General features: G+C 44.6%; 1 protein-coding gene across 2 annotated transcripts in view; it reads left to right on the forward strand.

Annotated features, from left to right (window-relative positions):
* The window catches only part of CAPN15 (calpain 15), a 111,924-nt gene that overhangs the window by 17,147 nt on the left and 74,357 nt on the right, over positions 1-20,420 (forward strand). The window contains exon 1 of one of the 2 annotated variants that reach the window (XM_034430323.3): positions 19,700-19,992. The exons of the other annotated variant lie outside the window; for it this stretch is intronic. Coding sequence (XP_034286214.1) covers positions 19,817-19,992 — 176 coding nt within the window. The 5' untranslated portion in view covers positions 19,700-19,816. Of the gene's footprint in view, positions 1-19,699; positions 19,993-20,420 lie in introns of those variants that run through there. 2 annotated transcript variants of the gene reach the window in all.

Raw genomic sequence — 20,420 nt, forward strand, 5'->3', positions numbered from 1 at the left:
CACAGGGAACCATCTGCTACTTCTCATAGGAAAGCGAGGTCGTTGATTTGTTGGGTTTTACCGATGCTCGCGCCTAGCGCCGTGCTACATCCGTTGCTGTTCGTTTTCACACACTACGTACTTGGCTACCTTGTGTTATTTATTGGAAAGGAACTTGGCCATATGGGGTGACCCTGACTGAACACCCGCTTTTTGTGATAGCAAATGCAACTGTCATCCCAAGAAGGAAACATGATCCTAATGAGATTGGTGTCTTAAATCCAAATCGCTGCTTAAACCCCGAGGAAATTTAGATCCAACACTCTGTCTCCATCTCGCACTGGGTTGTTGTTGACTTTAAAATGCAGAGGGAGATGTTTTCCGGGCTCCTTGGAGGAAGGGTGTGATAAAATTCAGTGAATATATATATATATATAAAAACCATCATTCACACCTGATCCCTTGGGAGTCTTTGCTTGGGCCCTTTACGCCCCAACTGTCTTTATTTCTGATTCGGTCACGGTGAAATAATGGATTTTCGCTACATGGTCTGCTCGTCGCGTTTCAAGTTTATTTCTCTTTCTTGAGGATGGTGCAAGAAATTAATCTGCGCAGCAAGTATACAATTTTGTTTCCCGAGTTACAGAGTCTTCTGGGAAGGAAAGAAATAGGGGGAAGGTCTACTATTGCTCAACACGGTTTGCGTGCGGCATCTGGTTTCTAATGAAAACGTCGCCTTTCCCAACCAGCCCTCTCAAATATAGGACAGCAGGTAGGAAATTAGGACATACAGAATTATTTGAACTGGGAAGCGGCAAATTAAATTGAAATGCTGGAGCTAAAAGCTTTGTTGGGCTGTCAACCATCTTTTTTGCATATAATACAATCCCCGATTGCTGCAGAAGGACATCAAATGAAGATAAATGTAGCTAAGAAGTGGTCCAGTGAAGTACCTTGAAAGATCTAGTTTCAGATCTTATCACCCTCATGCCACATCTATTCATGATGGTCTTCGAAGTCTGTGTTATAGGTTTATGAATGTAGAAATGGTAATACTTATGATGGTCAGTGGGACTTAATTTAATTTAATTTAATTAATCATATTTCTATGCCGCCCAATTCCCAAGGACTTAGATTGTTCTCAGCAGTTTGTAAGGATCTTACAACCATAAGTATCGCTAATAGGCTGAGAAGATCTGCTGTCCCTTTATCATATAAATTTTATTAAATATTATTAATATTTAATTTTATTAAATATTACAATTTAAAAGATAAATACTAATACAAACTAAGAAAAATTTAAAAAATAGCAAAAATAGAAAATGCAGAAAAGATAGAAAAAGAGAAAAGGACATGGTAAAAAGAAACAAAAATATACAAAGAAATTACTTCTCCCTTCACAATAAATATAGTCAATTTTAGTAATCTGCCATCTTTTCTTAAAATACGATAAATGGTCACCTTCCTATATTTCATCTCTTATTTAGAAACAGATTCTTAAAACCTAGTAAGCAAAATCAAGGATTACCAGAGAAAACAACGTACCTACTAACCTTGATCAAATAAAACAACTTTATATCCTTTTCTTTTAACAATCTTGATCGTTAATGACATCCTGGAGTTTGATTTCTTTTCATCTTCTTTTTCTTTATCTTTTCTCAATTCTTCTAAATGAATAAATCTCTTTTGTAAATCTAGTATGCAAACCCAGGTTGTTCTTTTGGTTTGTTATTTGTATATCTCTTTTAATGATCAAGAGAACAATCACTTTTATTTGTATATCCAGTGCAACATCTTTTCCCATATCATTCCTATAGCCTGTCATTTTAAAATCCATTTTCAGGTCGGTCTCAGTTTTGTCTGGTAAAGCTTGTTCCTCTTCCATAACATTTTTAAAACAAAGACTGCCTGTAATGGCAGACACTCTTAAAATTAACCTCTGAGTCCGTTGTTCATAAATATCCATCCATATGTCCAAATTAAAGTATATTGCTCCGTTCTCTATTAGTAACTCAAATTTAACTGATCTTCTCCTTTAACTGTAATCTTTAATTCCCTTTGGTTCCCCCTAGTGTCCAACCTTCAAAGCCTCATCCTATCACTTTTTAAAGAATTCCAAACGATAGCGTTTTCTTGAATTTAATGATAAGAAGGATTCTTATCATTAAATTCAAAATCTGATTTGAAATTCATCCGGACCTTTGGTCCGTTCTCATCACCCTCTTTTGCTGTTCCAGTTGCCAGCTCTTCATTCTGCCACGATCATAAGCTCTGCCTCTCTTTGCCATTTCTTCCCTGGAAGCCCTGCTACCTTTTTTTTCTTAATAGTCTTTTGGATTTCCAGAGGTATATTGATCTCAGATAAACGCGAATAAATAGTGCCTGACTTCATTACATTTGAATTGTGCAATTAGCAGTTATTGCAGACTTTAACAGGCTCAGTTAATTTTGGTTACAGGAGGTAGGTTTAAAGATATATAAATAGTAAAGGGGTACTTCTCAGGCCAGTTTAGAAGGCGCAAATACTATGGTTTTCAGTCCTCCTTAAATGTTGGATTTTAGAACGTAGCATTAGGCGATTCTGTTCCACTTTATATAGCCTTTGAGGTGTGCTGCGGAAGTTCTGCCTTACCTCCCTTGCTCTTGAACAACTATGAAACTGCTGGCAGAAGTCATTTATTAATTTAATCTTTCCTGCAACTTACACGGTGTTGACTTACAGCTCTACCTCTATATTCCGCCGAAGGATTCCAGGGTGTGTCTGATGTTCTTGAGCTTAAATTTGCAATGGATGAGGAGGTGTACAAAAGCGGCCAATTTAATAGGTTGCAAAGCCAGCTGATCTGGATAGCCCTGCACACAAATCCTTGATAGCACAGCATTTCCCCAGAGAGCCAATTTACATCTTGGGATTGCTCCTTGTGGTTGGCAAGTGGTTTAGAAGTGTTTCTTGTAATGAATTCTGGCTGGTATGTCAGTCAAAGCTGGCTGGGATTGCAGATGCCTGAATTAATTAAAATTGTAATTGCACTGCACTTTATTTGGGACTGTCTCTAAAACTTCAGCGGCTGCAAAATGTGAGTTTTGGATGCTGAGCAGAATACCTGGACCCTATAAAGCAGTTGACCAATTAAGACTTGAGTTGTCTGAATGGCCACCTTCACCAAGCTTGTCTCTCTACTTAGATCTATCTTGAAGGTCTTCAAGGAGGATCCTTATCAGGTTCAGGAGAATGTCCATGGAGATTCTCGGTCATGATCCAGGTCATGGTTGTCCCAAAAGTGCTTTTTCAAAAGACAACTGGACTTTGTTTTTCCTTAAAGATGTTTCGCTTCTCATCCAGGAAGCTTCTCCAGTTCTGACTGAAGAACTGAATACCGTATTTTTCAGAGTATAAGACGAACCTTTTTCTCCCAAAAAAAGAGGGTGAAAATTTGGGTGAGTCTTATACTCCGAATGTAGCCCTGCCCAGCTTCTCAAAGGGCGGTTTCAGAGGGCTGAAAAAACATTCAGAAACGAAGCTTCAGAAAAGAAGCCCCCAAACAGAGCTTCAGAAAAAAAGCCCCAAACAGCTTCAGAGGCTTTTTTTCTGAAGCTGTTTCTGAGGCTTTCAGAGGCAGAAAAAACAGCTTTTTTCTGAAACGAAGTTTCAGAGGCAGAAAAAAAAGCAAGGCACAGAGTTCACAACCAAGGAACCTGTTGCTAAAATTCACCTCTGGGAACAGCTGATTGGGGGTATTCCGGGAGGCCGATCCACCTGCCAATCAGCCTTTTTCTTATTTCCCTCCCCAAAAACTAAGGTGCGTCTTATACTCTGAAAAATACGGTAATTCATCCAAAACTGAAGCAGCTTCTTGGATGTCTATGGAGGGTCTCCGTCATCCAAGCCATGGTTGTCCCAAAGGTGTTTTTTTTTTTCCCAAGGGGCAACTGGAGTTTCTGGGTTTTTCTTCTAAGACGCTTCGCTTCTCATCCAAGAAGCTGTGAAGTTTCCGAAAGATCTCATGGCAACTTGAAAGCTTTGCAAGTTGACAGAAGCTGCTTCAGCTCCAGCTGAAACGGGCTCCAGCCGAAGAAGTTTCTTGGATGAGAAGCGAAACGTCTTCAAAGAAAAACCCAGAAAGTCCAGGTGCCTCTGGGAAAAAAAAAACACCTTTGGGACAAGTTCAGGAGTAAGCTGGTGATTACAGCTTGTTAATAGCAGCCTGCAAACTTTGGAACTCTTTTTCAGTTGGCACAGACTTTCATAGGTCAACAAAGTATAGGTGTAAGAAAACAAGCAGAGTAGGGAAAGGTCTGGGCAAAGTCCTTCTCGTGCCAAGTGTGGAGAATAGTTCACTTCTAATTCCGAAGCAGCTTTTGGAAACGTGACTCCCAAGTGTATATTTTGAATTATCCATGGAGATCCTCCATCGGCCAGGTCAAGGTAGTCCCAAAGGTGCTTTTTCCAAAGCTTCCTTGGGTTTTTTTTTTTTTTTTGCCTTGAAATCGTTTTGCTTCTCATCCAAGAAGTTTCTTCAGTTCTAACTTAGAACTGAAGAAGCTTCTTGGATTAAGAAGTGAAATGTTTTCAAGGCAAAAAACCCAAGAAAAGTCCAGTTATAGTTTGAATTGCTACCATACCTGATAGGCCCGTGATGGTGAACCTATGGCACGCCTGCCAGAGGTGGCACACACAGCCCTCTCTGTGGGCATGCACGCCATTGTTAGTTGCTCTTCTGGTTTTCAGCACGCACATGTGCGCCAGCCAGCTGGTTTTTGTGGGCTCTGGAGCACCGGAAAACGGCCCAAAAAATGCTCCAAAAAACTCCCTGAAAACGGCCAGAAAAACAGCCAAAAATCAGGCATGCATGCGCCAGCCAACAGGTCTTCTGGGCTCTGGCATACGCACATTCCGGTTTGGGCACTTGGTGCCAAAAAGGTTTGCCATCACTGTGCTAGACCAGTGGTGAAATCTAAAATTTGTTACTACCGGTTCTGTGGGCATGGCTTGGTGTGTGTGTGGGGGTAATGTGACTGGGTGGGCGTGGCCAATTTATTTATTTTTTACTTTTAAAACCATTTTTCCTACAACCTCTTCGTCGACGAGGTTGTAAAAAAAATGCTTTCAAAAGGCTCTGACGATCCCAGCTGAGTTGCCTGATCGGCAGAGGCTTTTTTTCTTTTAAATGCCTCTGACGATCAGGCAACTCAACTTGGATTGTCAGAGGCATTTAAAAGAAAAAAAGGGTTTTTTTCTTTTAAAAGCCTTTGACGATCCCAGCTGAGCCACACGATCATCAGAGGCTTTTTTTTTTTTTTTAACTTTTAAAAGCATTTTTTGGTCGAAGAAGTTGTAGAAAAAATGCTTTTAAAAGTTAAAAAAAACCAGCCTCTGATGATTGTGTGGCTCAGCTGGGCATGGGGGTGGGGCAGGGATTTTTGCTACCGGTTCTCCGAACCACCCGCCTCCATCGCTACTGGATTGGGCGATCCAGTCCGAACTGGGAGCATTTCACCCCTGTGCTAGACCCCAGACATGTTACCTTTCATCTGAAGAACATTTTGTTCCCCTAAAGTGAGTTTGGCATGTAGTTTAATAAAGTGGTAAATGTTATGAACGAGACCCCGTTTCTTCCTGTTCAGACGCCCGTTTTATAGCTGTGCCCAGGCTATTTCCTCTAGGTAAACATCAGCTTCTTAAACAGAACATGCCTTATCTTAAGTTACTGGTCTGACTTCTCTTATCTCTTTAGCCGGATTATTAACATCTGTTCTCTTTGTCCTTTGAAACAACCCCATGCTATTAAAGTCTTAGTTGGTAATACACCCGGGATGAATATTAGAGATGGGGTGGAAAGACTCTCAAATTTAATTTGCTCGCAAAAAATTACAATTGCAGAGTCAACCTTAAATTTTCTTCTAGCATTCCAGACAATGGATAGGGAGGTTGGAAGGTTAGAGAGAGATAAAAGTGTAAAATAATTCCATTTGGTAAGATTGATATTTAACAATTAGCTTTATTTCCCCCCCCCCTTTTTTAGAAAAAAAGGGAGCATTTAGACACAATTGTTCAAAATTCAACAAAACGGTTCAGTACTCATTTTTTCTCCCCTCTCTGTTTCATCTGTCAAATCTGGTTTGTTCTGGTTCTGCTTTTTGTTGGTTTAATGCAGCATTAAAGCTCATCAGACATATTTCATCATTCCTTCCAGAAATAAGGGTATGCCATTTTAACATATGGCTTTACAGCACGATGGTTCTCGGCTTACAACAGTTCATTTAGTGACCATTCAAAGTTACAATGTTAGTGACAAAAGTGCCTTATGACTGTTTTTCACGCTTACGACTCTAGCGGCATTCCCATAGTCATGTGATCAAAATTTAGACGCTTGACAGCTGATTCATATTTATGACGGTTGCAATGTCCTGGGGTCACGTGATCCCCTTTTGTGACCTTCTGAAAAGCAAAGTCAATGGGGAAGCCAGATTCACTTAGCAACCGTGTTACAACAGTGGCAAGAAAGGTTGTAAAATGGGGTAAAATTCACTTAACAAATATCTCACTTAGCAATATAAATGTTGGGCTCAGTTATGTTCGTAAGTTGAGGACTACCTGTATATTGCAGTAACCTTCCCCTGGATTGGGGAGGGAATGGAGACTTTACAGTATCCTTCCTCTGGAGTGGGGTAGGAATGGAGATTTTGCAGTATCCTTCCCCTGCCATGCCCACCAAGCCACGCCCACCAAGCCACACCACAGGAAAAATATTTGCAGGAATCGGGTATGTCCAGCCTAGTGAAAAAGAAGGACTAGGGGTGACCTGATTGCAGTGTTCCAATATTTGAGGGGCTGCCACATCGGGAGGTGAGACTATTTTCCAAAGCACCTGAGAAGCAATGGATGGAAACAAATAATCAAGGAGAGAGAATGAAATCTGACTAAATGCTTTTCCTTTCAATGCCATTCATAGTACCAACCCATCAGGAAAAGATGGGCAGAAAACAGATTAGTATTTATTGATAGATCCGAAGATAACTTGAAAAAAGCCACTGATGAGTGGCAGTCCTCTTTTCGCTATTTAATTGAATCGGGGCATTTTTTTTTCCTCCTTATCGGATCTGCTCCCTCCCTCCCTCCTTCTCACTTTGCTGCCACAAAACTGTTGGAAGCTTTTATGAGAGCAGGGCTTACAAGTCAGCCCCTCTCAAGAGTTGGTACATTAGCCTTCGCCGTACAGCTTGTATTTACACCTTGGTTGCTCTTGCGCAGAATTTTGGAAGCCCGTTTCCTCCAAGGCTGAATCATGAGCCACCGGCGCAGCTGATATCGGGGAGAAGAAAATTGTGCCTAGCTCATCCTGGTGTTTCTTCTCTTGGCTACGAATGTGCAATGAAAACAATGCTGCTTTGAACAGGCGGACACTGTCTCAGAGAGGGAGATCTACGGTTTATCAAAGCCTAGTTGTTACACACGAGGCAAAACACACTGCTACTACCAGGAGAGTGTGCCAAGTCTTCACGGTGTGTGTGTGTGTCCAATCTTGGCGACTTGAAGACTTGTGGACTTCAGCTCCTAGAATTCCCTAGCCAGCATGTCTTAAAAGCAGTGGTGAAATTCAAATTTATTTTAAACTACCCGGTCTGTGGGCGTGTCTTGGTGGGCGTGGCAGGGGAAGGATACTGCAAAATCTCCATTCCCACCCCGCTCCAGGGGAAGGTTACTGCAAAATCTCCATTCCCACCCCACTCCTGGGGGAAGGATACTGCAAAATCTCCATTCCCACCCCACTCCTGGGGAAGGATATTGCAAAATCTCCATTCCCACCCCACTCTGGGGCCAGCCAGAGGTAGTATTTGCTGGTTCTCCAAACTACTCAAAATTTCCGCTACCAGTTCTCACGAACCTGTCAGAACCTGCTGAATTTCACCCCTGCTTAAAAGTTTGTTATCATATTGATGTTTGCTGACCAGCCTTGGAGAAGACACTGTTTTCATTCTTTCCCCTCTCAAACAATAATGAGTATGGCTACAGGTAGTCCTTGATTTACAACCGCTCGTTTAGTGACCGAAATTACGACGTCACACTGAAAAAAAGTGATTTACGACCGTTTTTCACACTTAGGACCATTTTATTTGCAACATCCCCATGGTCACGTGATCAAAAGTTCAGACACTAGGCAACTCGCTCATATTTATGACGGCTGCAGTGTTCAGGAGTTACGTGATCCCCTTTTATGACCTTCATATATGCAAAGTCCATGGGGAGGTCAGATTCACTCAACAACCGTGTGACTAACTTAACAACTGCAGTGATTCACTTAACAGCTGTGGCATGGAAGGTCATAAAATGGAACAAAAACTCACTTAACAACTGTCTCGCTTAGCAACAGAAATGTTGGGGCTCAAATGGGGTCGTAAGTCAAGAGATACCTGTACTTGCCCTGTGAGAAAGCCAAGCCAAGCTGACCCTGTCTTACTTGATTGCCAGTTGAGAATATCAATGCATCTGGTTCCTACCTTGCGTCAAACTGGGATCTTACTGAACCACGATTCCTTGGTTAAATAAACCAGATTAGGTTAAATTTGCATCTTCTGCCCCCAAACCCAACTACCATGCCAAGGTTCAGGCTTTTATTAACTCATTCTCTAATTTTTACTGACCAGGTTGCTGGTTTTCTCATCCCTTTTCTTTAACCGTGTTTCCCCGAAAATAAGACCCTGTCTTATATTCTTTTGAACCCTGAAATAAGCACTTGGCCTTATTGCCATGCGCTCAAAAGCCCGATTGGGCTCATTATCAGGGGATGTCTTATTTGGGGGGAAACAGGGTAATAACTGTACTAAGCTTTCTTCTCAACAACCTATGATAGGCAAGACTCCGTGGGTTATCTTAGAGAAGGTATAAAACAGGTGTGTCCAATCTTGGCTGGCTGGGGAATTCTGGGAGTTGAAGTCCTCAAGTCTTAAAGTCACCAAGGTTGGACACTTCTGATATAAGAAAAGGGACATATCGGATGGCAAAGGCAGATGTCTTTTGTACCAGGACAGCTCTTAATAGCCTTTCTAGTGTAATCCCAATCAAATTGTGCTAAATCCTGTTGAATGACCATTTAATCATATTAATTTTACTCCGGAATGTGCTTCTTTATTATTGTATCTTCGTTTTCTTCAGCAGATGGCTGAATTTAGAGAATGGCTGAATTTAGGAGCATTGCCGAATTACAATGGAATGAAATGTGCATCTGTTAATACCCCCAAAAAAACCAGATAATAACTCATTTGGGCTAATTCATATTTTCAATGAATTAAAAAAAAAAGAATCCATCCATTCTCAGCTAACGTCCTCAGTCATAAAGGATGCTGGGAACTGTAGTCCGCAATCTGGAGGTGGCCGCAGGTGTCTCGGTCTCTAGCATCTATTAATCTCTCTGTTGTAGCTGATTTTTGTCTCTGCTTTTATGTACTTGAGCCTGATTGTTTCTTCTACAGATCTGATGAAACATCCAAAGCAAGATGGATCAGAAACAAGAGGCTTATTATGTGCGACATGCGTTCTGGGGAGAGAGGGAGGTTTTACTCGGTGTGTGTGTGTGAGAGAGAGAGAGAGAGAAAGACAGAGAGGGAGAGAGACAGAGACGGAGAGGGAGGGAGAGACAGGGAGAGGGAGAGAGGCACAGAGGGAGAGAGACAGAGACGGAGAGGGAGAGAGAGAGAGGCACAGAGGGAGAGACGGAGAGGGAGAGGGAGGGGGAGACAGAGAGACAGAAAGAGACAGAGAGAGGGAGAGACAGAGAGGGAGAGGCAGAGAGAGACAGGGAGAGAGACAGAGGGAGAGGGAGGCAGAGGCAGAGAGATGGAGAGACAGAGGGAGAGGGAGGGAGAGAGAGACAGATGGAGAGGCAGAGAGAGAGGGAGAGGCAGAGACAGAGGGAGAGGCAGAGAGAAAGAGGGAGACAGAGGGAGAGAGAGAGAGGCAGAGATGGAGAGAGATGGAGAGGGAGGGAGAGAGAGATGGAGAGGGAAAGAGAGGCAGAGAGGGAGAGAGACAGAGAGAGGGAGAGAAAGAGAGAGAGAGGGCAAACTGGCAGGGGCATATCTTGCTTCTATGCTGCTAATGAGGCAAGCCATACCAACCCACATATGTTTTTATTAATACCACACTTTTTAAAAAAATGCCTACACACAGTTGGCTAATAGGAACATTTCTATAGAAGCACTTTCAGCTTGTTTAGATCTTGGTTGCTTGTTTCTCTGCAACGAACTTATAAATGAAAAGCAAAACTAAAGTGGAAAAATTAATGCTTGTTTAACCCTTCAACCCCCCCCCCTCCAATCCCATAACAGCTCCACCAACGATTTTGTGGTAGGTTGTTGGTCAATATCTTCTTATCCCTTTTTACTTGCATGTTCAGATGCACACCGGAAACAAGGACAAACGCAACCGAGATGATGCTCGCTTCTCCAGCTATTGACTCAGCCTCCCATCGTTCCGAGGTCGGTAAAACGAGGACCCAGATTGTTGGGGGGCAATGTGCTGACTCTGTAAACCGCTTAGAGAGGGCTGTAAAGCACTGTGAAAGCGTTATATAAGTCTAAGTGCTGTTGCTATTAGCTTTCCAATATCTCAGGGGCTGCCCCAAAGAAGAGGGAGTCAACCTATTCTCCAAAGCACTTGAGGGCAGGACAAGAAGCAACGGGTGGAAACTCATCAAGGAGAAAAGCAACCTAGAACTAAGGAGGAATTTCCTGACAGTTGGAACAATGAATCAGTGGAACGACTCGCCTCCAGAACTTGTGAATGCTCCATCACTGGAGGTTTTTAAGAAGACATTGGATAACCATTTGTCTGAAGTGGTGTACGGGTGTCCTGCTTGTGTAGGGAAGGAAGACCTCCAAGGTCCCTCCCAACTCTGTTATTCTGTTATTTTACGACGCGGTGGCTCAGTGGCTAAGATGCTGAGCTTGTCGATTGAAAGTTCGGCAGTTCAGTGGTTCGAATCCCTAGTGCCGCGTAACGGGGTGAGCTCCCGTGACTTGTCCCAGCTTCTGCCAACCTAACAGTTCAAAAGCACGTAAAAAATGCAAGTAGGAAAAGGACCGGTTCTTCTCTGGTGAACAAATCCCTTGGAAATCATTGCCAATATTTAATTAATTGGAGGTAGTGAGCAGGTGCTTTCAAGAAGTCTTAACTTTTCAATTCCAAGGAAGAGCCTTTTAATTTGCCTCCGCTGGCTTTACGAGCTCGCTATTATTTTAGGTTATTTTAGAGACCCAAAAACGTTTCACTGTCAGCTGACTCTGGTGTCAATCCCTTCCTGAATACTAAAATGCTTCTTCCTGCCATCCTTTTGGTGTTGAAGATGAATTCCACCGTGCCAAACGATTGTAAAGCCAGAATATTAATGCAGATATTGCAATCTGCATTATGATCCTTCCCCCCCCCCCCCTTCTTTCCCTGTGTTATAATTTTTAGATCCCTCGGGAATCCTTAAATGCTACTAGCAATTGGCAGGGGAGTTTAGAAATTTAAAGCAGTCCAGATTAGTCTAGAAAAAAGGCTTTTTATCGAGAAGCATTTACAGAAACAAGCACTTGCTTTCTGCAGCTATTAAAGGGGTAAAAAAACCCACAGACATAAACCGCGCACAATAGTTTTCCCTTTGGCTCACGGCATAATTAAAACTATATTTTAAAAAATAATTAAATAAAACCACCCTCTTCAATCGGTGGTAGCTTGCACACAACCAGCAAACTTTGCAAAAAGAGCAGTGCAGCTGAAATGGGAAACAAATCAAGTCAGAAGCTGTCGGGAGGCCTATAAACTACCGTCCGCTACTGCATATATCTCCGTCTTGCTCTTAAATGGTCCACATTTTACTTTAGATAATGGGGTGATTCTGAGAAATATTTCTATTTGTGTGGGATTGGCGGGCTTCCCAATATCTTCCTTTTAGACTGTTTTTTTGGGGGGGGCCTATTCCAGCCCTTTGACGTGTACTTTACACTGAATATTCAACTGAATATTCAGCACTTTGAACTAAACATCATTTCATCTTGGTTTAGTCCTCTACTTATGACTTACACTTGAGCCAGGGGTGGGCTTCAAAAATTTTAGCAAGGGGTTCTCTGCTCAGTTGCTGGGTAAGTGTGGCCATGGTGGGTGTGGCACCACGGCCGGGGAGGGGCATTTTTGCCCTCCCCAGGCTCCGGAGGCTTTCCTCAAGCCTCCAGGAGGGCAAAAACAACCTCCCCAGGCTCTGGAGGCCCATTTCTGGCCTTCCCAAACTTCCGGTAGGCCCGTTTTTCGCCCTCCCCAAGCCTCCGTGCATGCCCTGCACTTACCTGCATCCAAAACAGGCCGCATGGGGATTTAGGGGAAGGGAGGGGAGGGGTGGGCAGGGCTAGCCAGGGGTGGGGTTAGGGGGTTCTTCGAACTGCACAGAATCTTAGCTAGAGGTTCTACCAAACCCCCAGAAGCCCACCCCTGACTTGAACCCATAATTTGTGTTGCTGAGCAAGACAGTTGTTAAGTGAATTTCATTTCCTTTCACGACCTTTCTTTCCATGGTTGTTAAGTGGATCTTTACAGTTATTAAATTAATAACATGGTGTCAATATCCAGCTCAAGACTCGAAGTAAGTTAGGAAGGAAGTTAGGAAGGAAGGAAGGAAGGGTAATAGCACTTAGACCTGCTGGCAGAGGGAGGGAGGGAGAGAAGGAAGGAAGGAAGGAAGGAAGGAAGGAAGGAAGGAAGGAAGGAAGGAAGGAAGGAAGGAAGGAAGGAAGGACGAACAATACCAATAGCACTTCAACTTATATACCGCTTTACAGCCCTCTCTAAGCGGTATACAGAGTCAGCCTATTGCCCCCCAACAATCTTGATCCTCATTTTACCCGCCTCGGAAGGACGGAAGGCTGAGTCAACCTCGAGGCTGGTGAGATTCGAACTGCCAAATTGCAGTCAGCTGGCAGTCAGCAGAAGTAGCCTGCAGTACTGCATTCTAACCACTGTGCCACCTCAGCTCTTGTAAGGGGATCACATGACACCCGGGACATTGCAACCGTCATAAATATGAGTCAGTTGCCAAACAACTGAATTTCGATCTCACGACTGTTGGGGATGCTGTAACAGTCGTAAGGCGTGAAAAACGGTCATACGTCCCTCTTTCTAACTTCGAGCGCTCCCTGAATGAACTGTTGTAAGTCAAGGACCCCCTGTATCTTCTTCAGAAGTATCTTGGCTCCCTCGGAGAACATGATATTTCTTGCCACAAGCAGGGATGTAATCGTGAGTGAGCTCTTCTTCTTTTTTTCGGCTTGTGATAAGTGATGGGTCAACCCTGGCCTTGAAAAGATAAAAGGATCAGCACAGCTAGGAGTGGTGGAGTATCTCCCAGCACCTCTTCCTTGCCAGATGATAACAAATGGGAAAGGAAAAACAGCTTGCCTCATCAACTCGGCCGCATCCTCCGGCCTCAGCGAAAACACCCATTAGGAGCGATTGCTTGTCTGTCCCAATAAACAAAGCTTGTTTCCATCGTAGCTAGAGCGAGTTTTTTTTAAGGTATCGAACCTTGGAACCCAGCTACTCAGGACGTCACAAGGGAAGGAGGCCGCTGGAAATCTTTTTTTCTCTTGAATAATGGGCGCCAGATACACAACGGTGTGCTATTTCTGGCTCAGAAGCTGCTACTGGGTTGCGTTGAGTAACAGCTCTTTGTAAGCTGCTTTAAGAGGATCTCAAAAGCTTTAAAGCAGGATGGATGTAAATATGTGCAAAGATCTAATCCATTGGCTAACCAGGGCCTGGTTACCAACCGGTTGCTGGCTCTGTGTGGGCTGCCTTTGAATATGCAGCTTCTGCCTTATGCTGTAAGTGTGTCATAAGTTAGCTGTTTGTTGTGTTCAAGGAAACCTGGAGAACATCAGCTTTAGGTGGGACTTGTTGTGGTCCGCCAGCAGCCTGCGGAGCTGGCAACAGAGTTGGACAGTGAGAAGGCTGGGGAGGAACATGGGCCAGTCCTGGAGTCAGGGGAAGGCCCAGATGAGGGCTCTGCGTCGGAGGCAGAGATGGGGCCAGAGCCATCTGGGAGTGATGCAGGGACTCCGGAGGCCCCAGAGTCAGACAGCAGAGGGGCAGAAGAACAGAAGGAGCCTGTTCCTAGTGCACACATGCGCAGGGTGGCCAGAAGGCAAGAGCAGCTAAAGCAAAAGGGACGATTCAGGAGTAAGGCCAGGAGATGATTGGCCCCTCCCATAAGGCTTAAAAGAGAAACAGAGGCACTTGGGCCTTTTTGCAGGAAAGCAACGTTGCTGACTCTGTTTCCAGTCGGCATCTCTTGCTTGTTTCTGAACTTCATGGGGCTTTGCCAAGTAAGGCCTTTGGCAGGTTGTCAAAGAAGATAATGGTTGGTGATTATCCCGAGGGACTTCTTCCGAAGGACTTGTTTTGCAACTAATTGGGACTCAGCTGGGAATGAACATAATTATTAGATGTTAACAATAAAATAGGTTTGTTTGGGACTAATTGTGTCTTGTAATGACTCGGTAAGCCTAGATCACAACAGGGCTATATCCTTTCCCTGCCACGCCCACCAAGCCACACCACACCCGCCCAGCCACACCCACAGAACCGGTAGTAAAAAAAAAATTGAATTTCACCACTGCATCAAATCTGCTGACGGTGTGACTTTCTTAACAACTGCAGTGATTCAGTTAACAAACCTGGCAAGGAAGGTCGTAAAATGGGACAAAAATTCCGTTAATGAATTTTTGTCCCATTTTACTTGGCCAAGAAAATTTTGGGCTTGGTTGGTTACAGTCATAAATTGAGGATTACCTGTAGATGGACACAGCGGTCGTCGTTGACCTTGTGGCAGTAAACTCAAACCTCTGGTTATTGTTTAATCCAAAGAAGCGATATAACACGGGTGTGTTTCCTTTGTGGATGCTTTTTGGAAACCAGGAAGAACCTTTAAAAAAAATCAACATCACAGGATTGGAAAAATGTCTCTGTTTCCTCTCTTTGTAAGTGCTTTTGTGGGGGTGGGCAGGGAACTAATTTAGAGAATAGGAAGGAGGAAATGGATTCATAATAGATCAGCGTATTTGCTCTAGAAAGCTCTCTTGCAGGCGTAATTAACTGTACCATTTGAAATGTGGTAATTATGCATTAAAACCACAAAAGAAAGGAAAATAGGTGCTTAACTATTTGTTTCTATTAGTTAAATCTCCCATTTATCTTCTCTTCCCCTCCCCCCCATTGTTATTGCTGCAATGTTGGGCCTCCCAAATTAGATTAATTCAAACAGTGATTTATTTCGTTATGTATATGTGGGGGGGGGGAAGCTAATTCTCCCTTCCGTGCACAACCATTTCCTAATGCAGGTTTTTCCGAAAGTGAGTTTTTCTGCAGTTCCTTTTACTGCCTGTTAAATTTTTAGCACATGCCGGTTTTTTTATCATTCCCAATCTCGGAGCGCTTCCCTCTTCTCCTCCCCCCCTCCCTCTTCCCTCCCTATCTTTTCACAAACCACTGAGCCCAAGACTTTGAGTAATGCTCAACTCTGCCTGAGGTGCTTTCCTACTCATAGCCCCCATGCAAACGATAAATCGGTAAGCAAACTGCAGCGTGACAGGTGTATAATTGTGCAGAGCCTACGTGGTTTTTACCCGTTGTTTGTTATTTCAAGATAGATTTGCAGTTAAAAAGACATCCCAAGGATGAACATTGGTGTCGGTTCTTTGAATAGAATAGAATTCTTTATTGGCCAAGTGTGATTGGACACACAAGGAATTTGTCTTTGGTGCAAATGGTCTCAGTGTACATAAAAGAAAAGATACATTCGTCAAGAATCATAAGGTGCAACACTTAATGATAGTCATAGAGAACAAATAAGCAATCGAATCATACTAGGAAGCAATATAAATCGTAAGGATACAAGCAACAAAATTACAGTCATACAGTCATAAGTGGAAGGAGATGGGTGATAGGAATGATGAGAAGATTAATAGTAGTGCAGTCTTAGTAAATAGTTTGACAGTGTTGTGGGAATTATTTGTTTAGCGGAGTGATGGCGTTTGGGAAAAAACTGTCCTTGTGTCTAGTTGTTCTGGTGTGCAGTGCTCTATAGCGTCGTTTTGAGGATAGGAGTTGAAACAGTTTATGTCCAGGATGCGAGGAGTCTGTAGATATTTTCCCAGCCCTCTTTTTGACTCCTGCAGTATACAGGTCCTCAATGGAAGGCAGGTTGGTAGCCATTGTTTTTTCTGCAGTTCTAATGATCCTCTGAAGTCTGTGACTGTCTTGTTGGGTTGCAGAACCAAACCAGACAGTTATAGAGGTGCAGATGACAGAATCAATAATTCCTCTGAATTGTATTGTAGGCATCTGTCATCTGTAGGCAAATATTGTCCGGGACTATCAAAAAATAAATCATTGCCAATATTTCTCTCTGGGTGTCTTCTGCTCAGTAGGTAATCGACATACAGGTAATCCTCGATTTAACAACCATTAGTTTAGGGCAGAGGTGGGATTTACTTACCTTCCCTACCGGTTCGCAAATGTGAGCGCATGCCTTCCACGCATACTCTGCCTTCTGCGCATGCTCTTTGCAAGCACGCGCGCCTCCCACGCATGAGCCCAGCCTCGAAAACGTGGCAAAATAGGATGTCATTACATCCAGGCGGGTGGGCACGGCCTAGCGCAACTGCCGCTACCAATTCGCCCGAACCGGACAGAACCGGCTGAACCCACCTCTGGTTTAGGGACCGCTTAAATTTACAACAACACTGAAAAAAACCCAGCCTATTTTCACATTTATGAACAGTGACCCAGGGATCACGTGATCAAAATTTGGGCACTTGACAACTGGCATGTATTACACCTGTGGGAAGCCCCAACCCCTCCCTTCCTAGAAATAGTTTGGAAAATATTAAAGAGGCAGAATAGAATATTTCCCCTAAAGGGGAAATGGAAAATTATGCTCTTAAAGCAGGGGTTCCCAACCAGGGGGGTGTGAGACGATATTCCAGGGGGTGCAAAAAGCTGGGTTTAGAAGTTTCAAAGTGATAGTGTATATGTATAGTTATATGCATATAATTAATTATTTTTAAAGGGGTGTGAGAATATATCGGAAGCGTTCTAGGGGTGCGGGGTATAGAAAAGGTTGGGAACTCTTGTCTTAAATGGAAGAAAGCAGACCCAGTCTTTCTTAAAAGACAAAAAAAAAAAGTTCCAGAGGGAGGAAGCCACCACAGAGAAGGTGTTGTAGCTCGCCAGCGGATCTGGCAGCAGATTCGGAAAGTGAGGAGATTGGGGAGGAACATGGGCCAGTCCTGGAGTCTGGGGAAGGCTCTGGTGAGGGCTCTGTGTCGGAGGCAGAGAGGGGGCCAAGGTCGTCTGACAGTTGTCAGCTGCCTTCGGAGTCGGACATTAGTGGGGCAGAAGAAAAGCTGGAGTCTGTTCCCGATGTGCGCATGCGCAGAGCTGCCAGGAGAAGGGAACAGGAGGAACAAGGGTCGACTCAGGAGTAAAGCCACAGGTGGACGGTGAATGGCCCCTCCCAGAGGGAATAAAAGAGGAGCGAAAGGGGAGGGGAGTTTGCAGGAGACAATTAGTTGACTTAATTTGTTTGTGACTCTCAGAAAACTTCTTGCCAAGTTTTGAAGATATCGGCCTGGCAGCTGTCCAAGCCAGATAAGGTCTGTGACTGTAAAGTCTCCCTTGAAAGATGTTGCTGGATGTGAATGAGAGGAATTCACAGTAACTTAATAAAAAGGGGTTTTTGTCGGGACAAGGAGTCTGCTTCCTGCTCTTGGGAAGCCTAGGTCAGAACAAGTCAGACTCCTTTGGGTCCTGCCAGATTTACCTCTTTAGGGGACGGGACCCACAACATTCCTTCCCTCCCCACTCTAGTGAGTCTGGTGGATGTGACTGGCAAAGAGACGGTCCTTCAGCTAGCCTGGTCCCTGGTTCCCCCGCCCATGCGGAAGATTCGCGGTGTTCATTTTGGCATCCTTTGCCGTAACGCTGGTTGACTCGGGCCATGCTTGTCGAGTGAAGCCGCCTCTGGGCAGAGCGGAGTCGTCGGTAGCAGAACGGCGTAGCCAAACGTTTGGCAAGGCTGGTCCTTGGAGAAGAAGATGCTTGTCGTCTTCCATATCAAATAGCATAAAAAAAAATTAAAATAAAAATCTGTGGGCTGGCAAGATGTTAAATTAATGCATCTTCAGCCTTCCTTCCCACAAAGCAATTTAGTTGACAAAGGAGGGAAGAGGCAGCCCGGCTAAGGTGAAAGTTCAAACATATTTTGGGAGTTTGATTTAAGAGTCCGTTTGTTTGCTTTTTAATAATGTCACCCATGCCATCGTTAAGTCTGTGCCTTTCCTTTTTTTTCAAGTTTTATGCCTTGGGTATGCATCCGCTCATCCAAGTTGTGTGTGTACCATCACAGCCCAAGGCTCAGAATATCTGCTAACTTCCAAGTCTCCGTCTTTGATTCACTTTGACATGCTACTTTTGGCTAAAATGAAATCGGGCAATTTGTGTTTTAGTGTTGGAAACGCCAAAAAATTGTCTTGGGTGAAAACAGGCTAGGACAGACAGTGCTGAACAGGTACGCGCTTTGCGTGTGTGTGCGTGCTGTCCGCGCTAACGCACAGCTCCTCCCTGTGTGCTGTGCATGCAACTGCACCATCTGCGCATCTGCGCAATATTCCTGCGGCTCCCCTCATGCGCTGAACGTGCAATCGCACCAGCTGCACACGCATGCATGCGGCATTCGTGTCGCTCCACATGCGCTGCATGTGCAACCACGCCATCTGTGCATGCACGCTGCATTCGCGTGGTTCCCCCCGTGCGCTGCGCACGCAATCGCATCATCTGCGCATGGGCCCGGTTTTCACGCGTGCAATGCATGTAAGTACTCTCATACGCATCTGGAAACCGGTGCGCATGCGCAGGAGAGCTCTGAAGACCAGCTGGGTCCCCTGAATCGTGTGCATGTACACCGGAGGCCCAAACGCCAGCTGGGGCATGCGCGCATGCACAGCTGACAGTTCGCGTGGCTGGAAAGATGGCTCTGGGTACCACCTCAGGCATACATGCCATAGGTTCGCCATCATGGGGCTAGGATATTATGCTGTAATCTACTTTATTTGTTTGATCAAAAGACTTCATGTGGACTTACAAAAATACAGGCAGCCCTCAACTTACGACCACAACTGACCCCCAAAATTTATGTTGCGAAGTGAAAAATTTGTTAAGTGAGTTTTGCTCCCTTTTACAACCTTTCTTGCTGGGGCAGAAAAGTCACTAAGCGAAGGGTTGTAAGTCAGGGGCAACCTGTACAGATTCCCAAAGGATTCTGAAAGGAATTCCAGCCAGCTTTTCCCAATCCAATGTGTTTTACTTAACCCTTGTTCTTCCTATGTAATATGAATTTTAAGGGTGGCATCCCTCACGATCTACCATTACCCGTCTTCCGATTCAGCCTCTCTCTTTCCCGAGAAATGTCAGAGCTCTCCCTAAAACCTAGCTGTAACCCCCCCACCGTGTGCTTCACTCCCCCCCCCTTTTATTTCGACAGACTCTTAGAAATGTCACTTCATGGGTTTAAAAGAAAATCATACCTTTCTCTTTCTCTTTCTCTGTTTCTCTCCCTCTCCTCTTGTTTTTTTTGTTGTTGTTGTTGTTTTTGTTTTTGTGTGTCTTTTTCTCTTCTTCAATCAACACCAGCCTCCTTTTGCTCCACTCCATGCTACGAGTCTCCGTCCTTTCAGGCCGACATCTCATGCCACTCTCTGGGACCTAACCTAGAGTAAATCTTGGCCCCGGCCAGGGTTGGGGGGAGCCATGGGCAGTTCAGCCTCATCGCTGGCCGCCGAGACGGAGTCGGACCATGGCTTTACTGGCCCAACCTATCCTGGGCATCTGGCAGCAAGCTGGTATAGAAGTAACCATGGTGGCCCCGTTTGGGACAGTGCCCTTATAACACGGCAACATCCGCACGTGAATCACCGGGCACGAAGGTAAGAGAAAGCTGGGGAAGGAGCTTGGTTTGGTCTCGGCTCAGTTGAAAAGCGGGGAGGGGCTGGGTGGATGTGTTTCCAACTGCAGCCCCATGAGAGGCCATGGAAGAACTGCCAACCCGGCTGCACGACTCAGCTGGAGGCATCTGGGAATGCGCTATGTGTTCATGTGCATGATAGTTAACGCTGGCTGTTTGTGGCATGAGACGTTGGGTTGGGGTTGCTGGAAGAAATGCCCATCTGGTTCAGTTCCAAGCTGAACCAGCTTGGAGAAAGAAACCGGGAGAAAGAAACATGGAGGCTGATGGGAAAGATGGTTTAACGATGAAGCAGAACCACCGAGCACGTTGGTCCTGGTGCAGCTGACCACATGGAGTTGAGAGGGGGGGATATTTACACCTTCTCTTGGGCTTTGCGCTTGAGCTTCC

The sequence above is a fragment of the Pantherophis guttatus genome, chromosome 14, assembly GCF_059756535.1.
Source record: "Pantherophis guttatus breed Tessera chromosome 14, ASM5975653v1, whole genome shotgun sequence".
Taxonomy (NCBI): Eukaryota; Metazoa; Chordata; class Lepidosauria; order Squamata; family Colubridae; genus Pantherophis; species Pantherophis guttatus.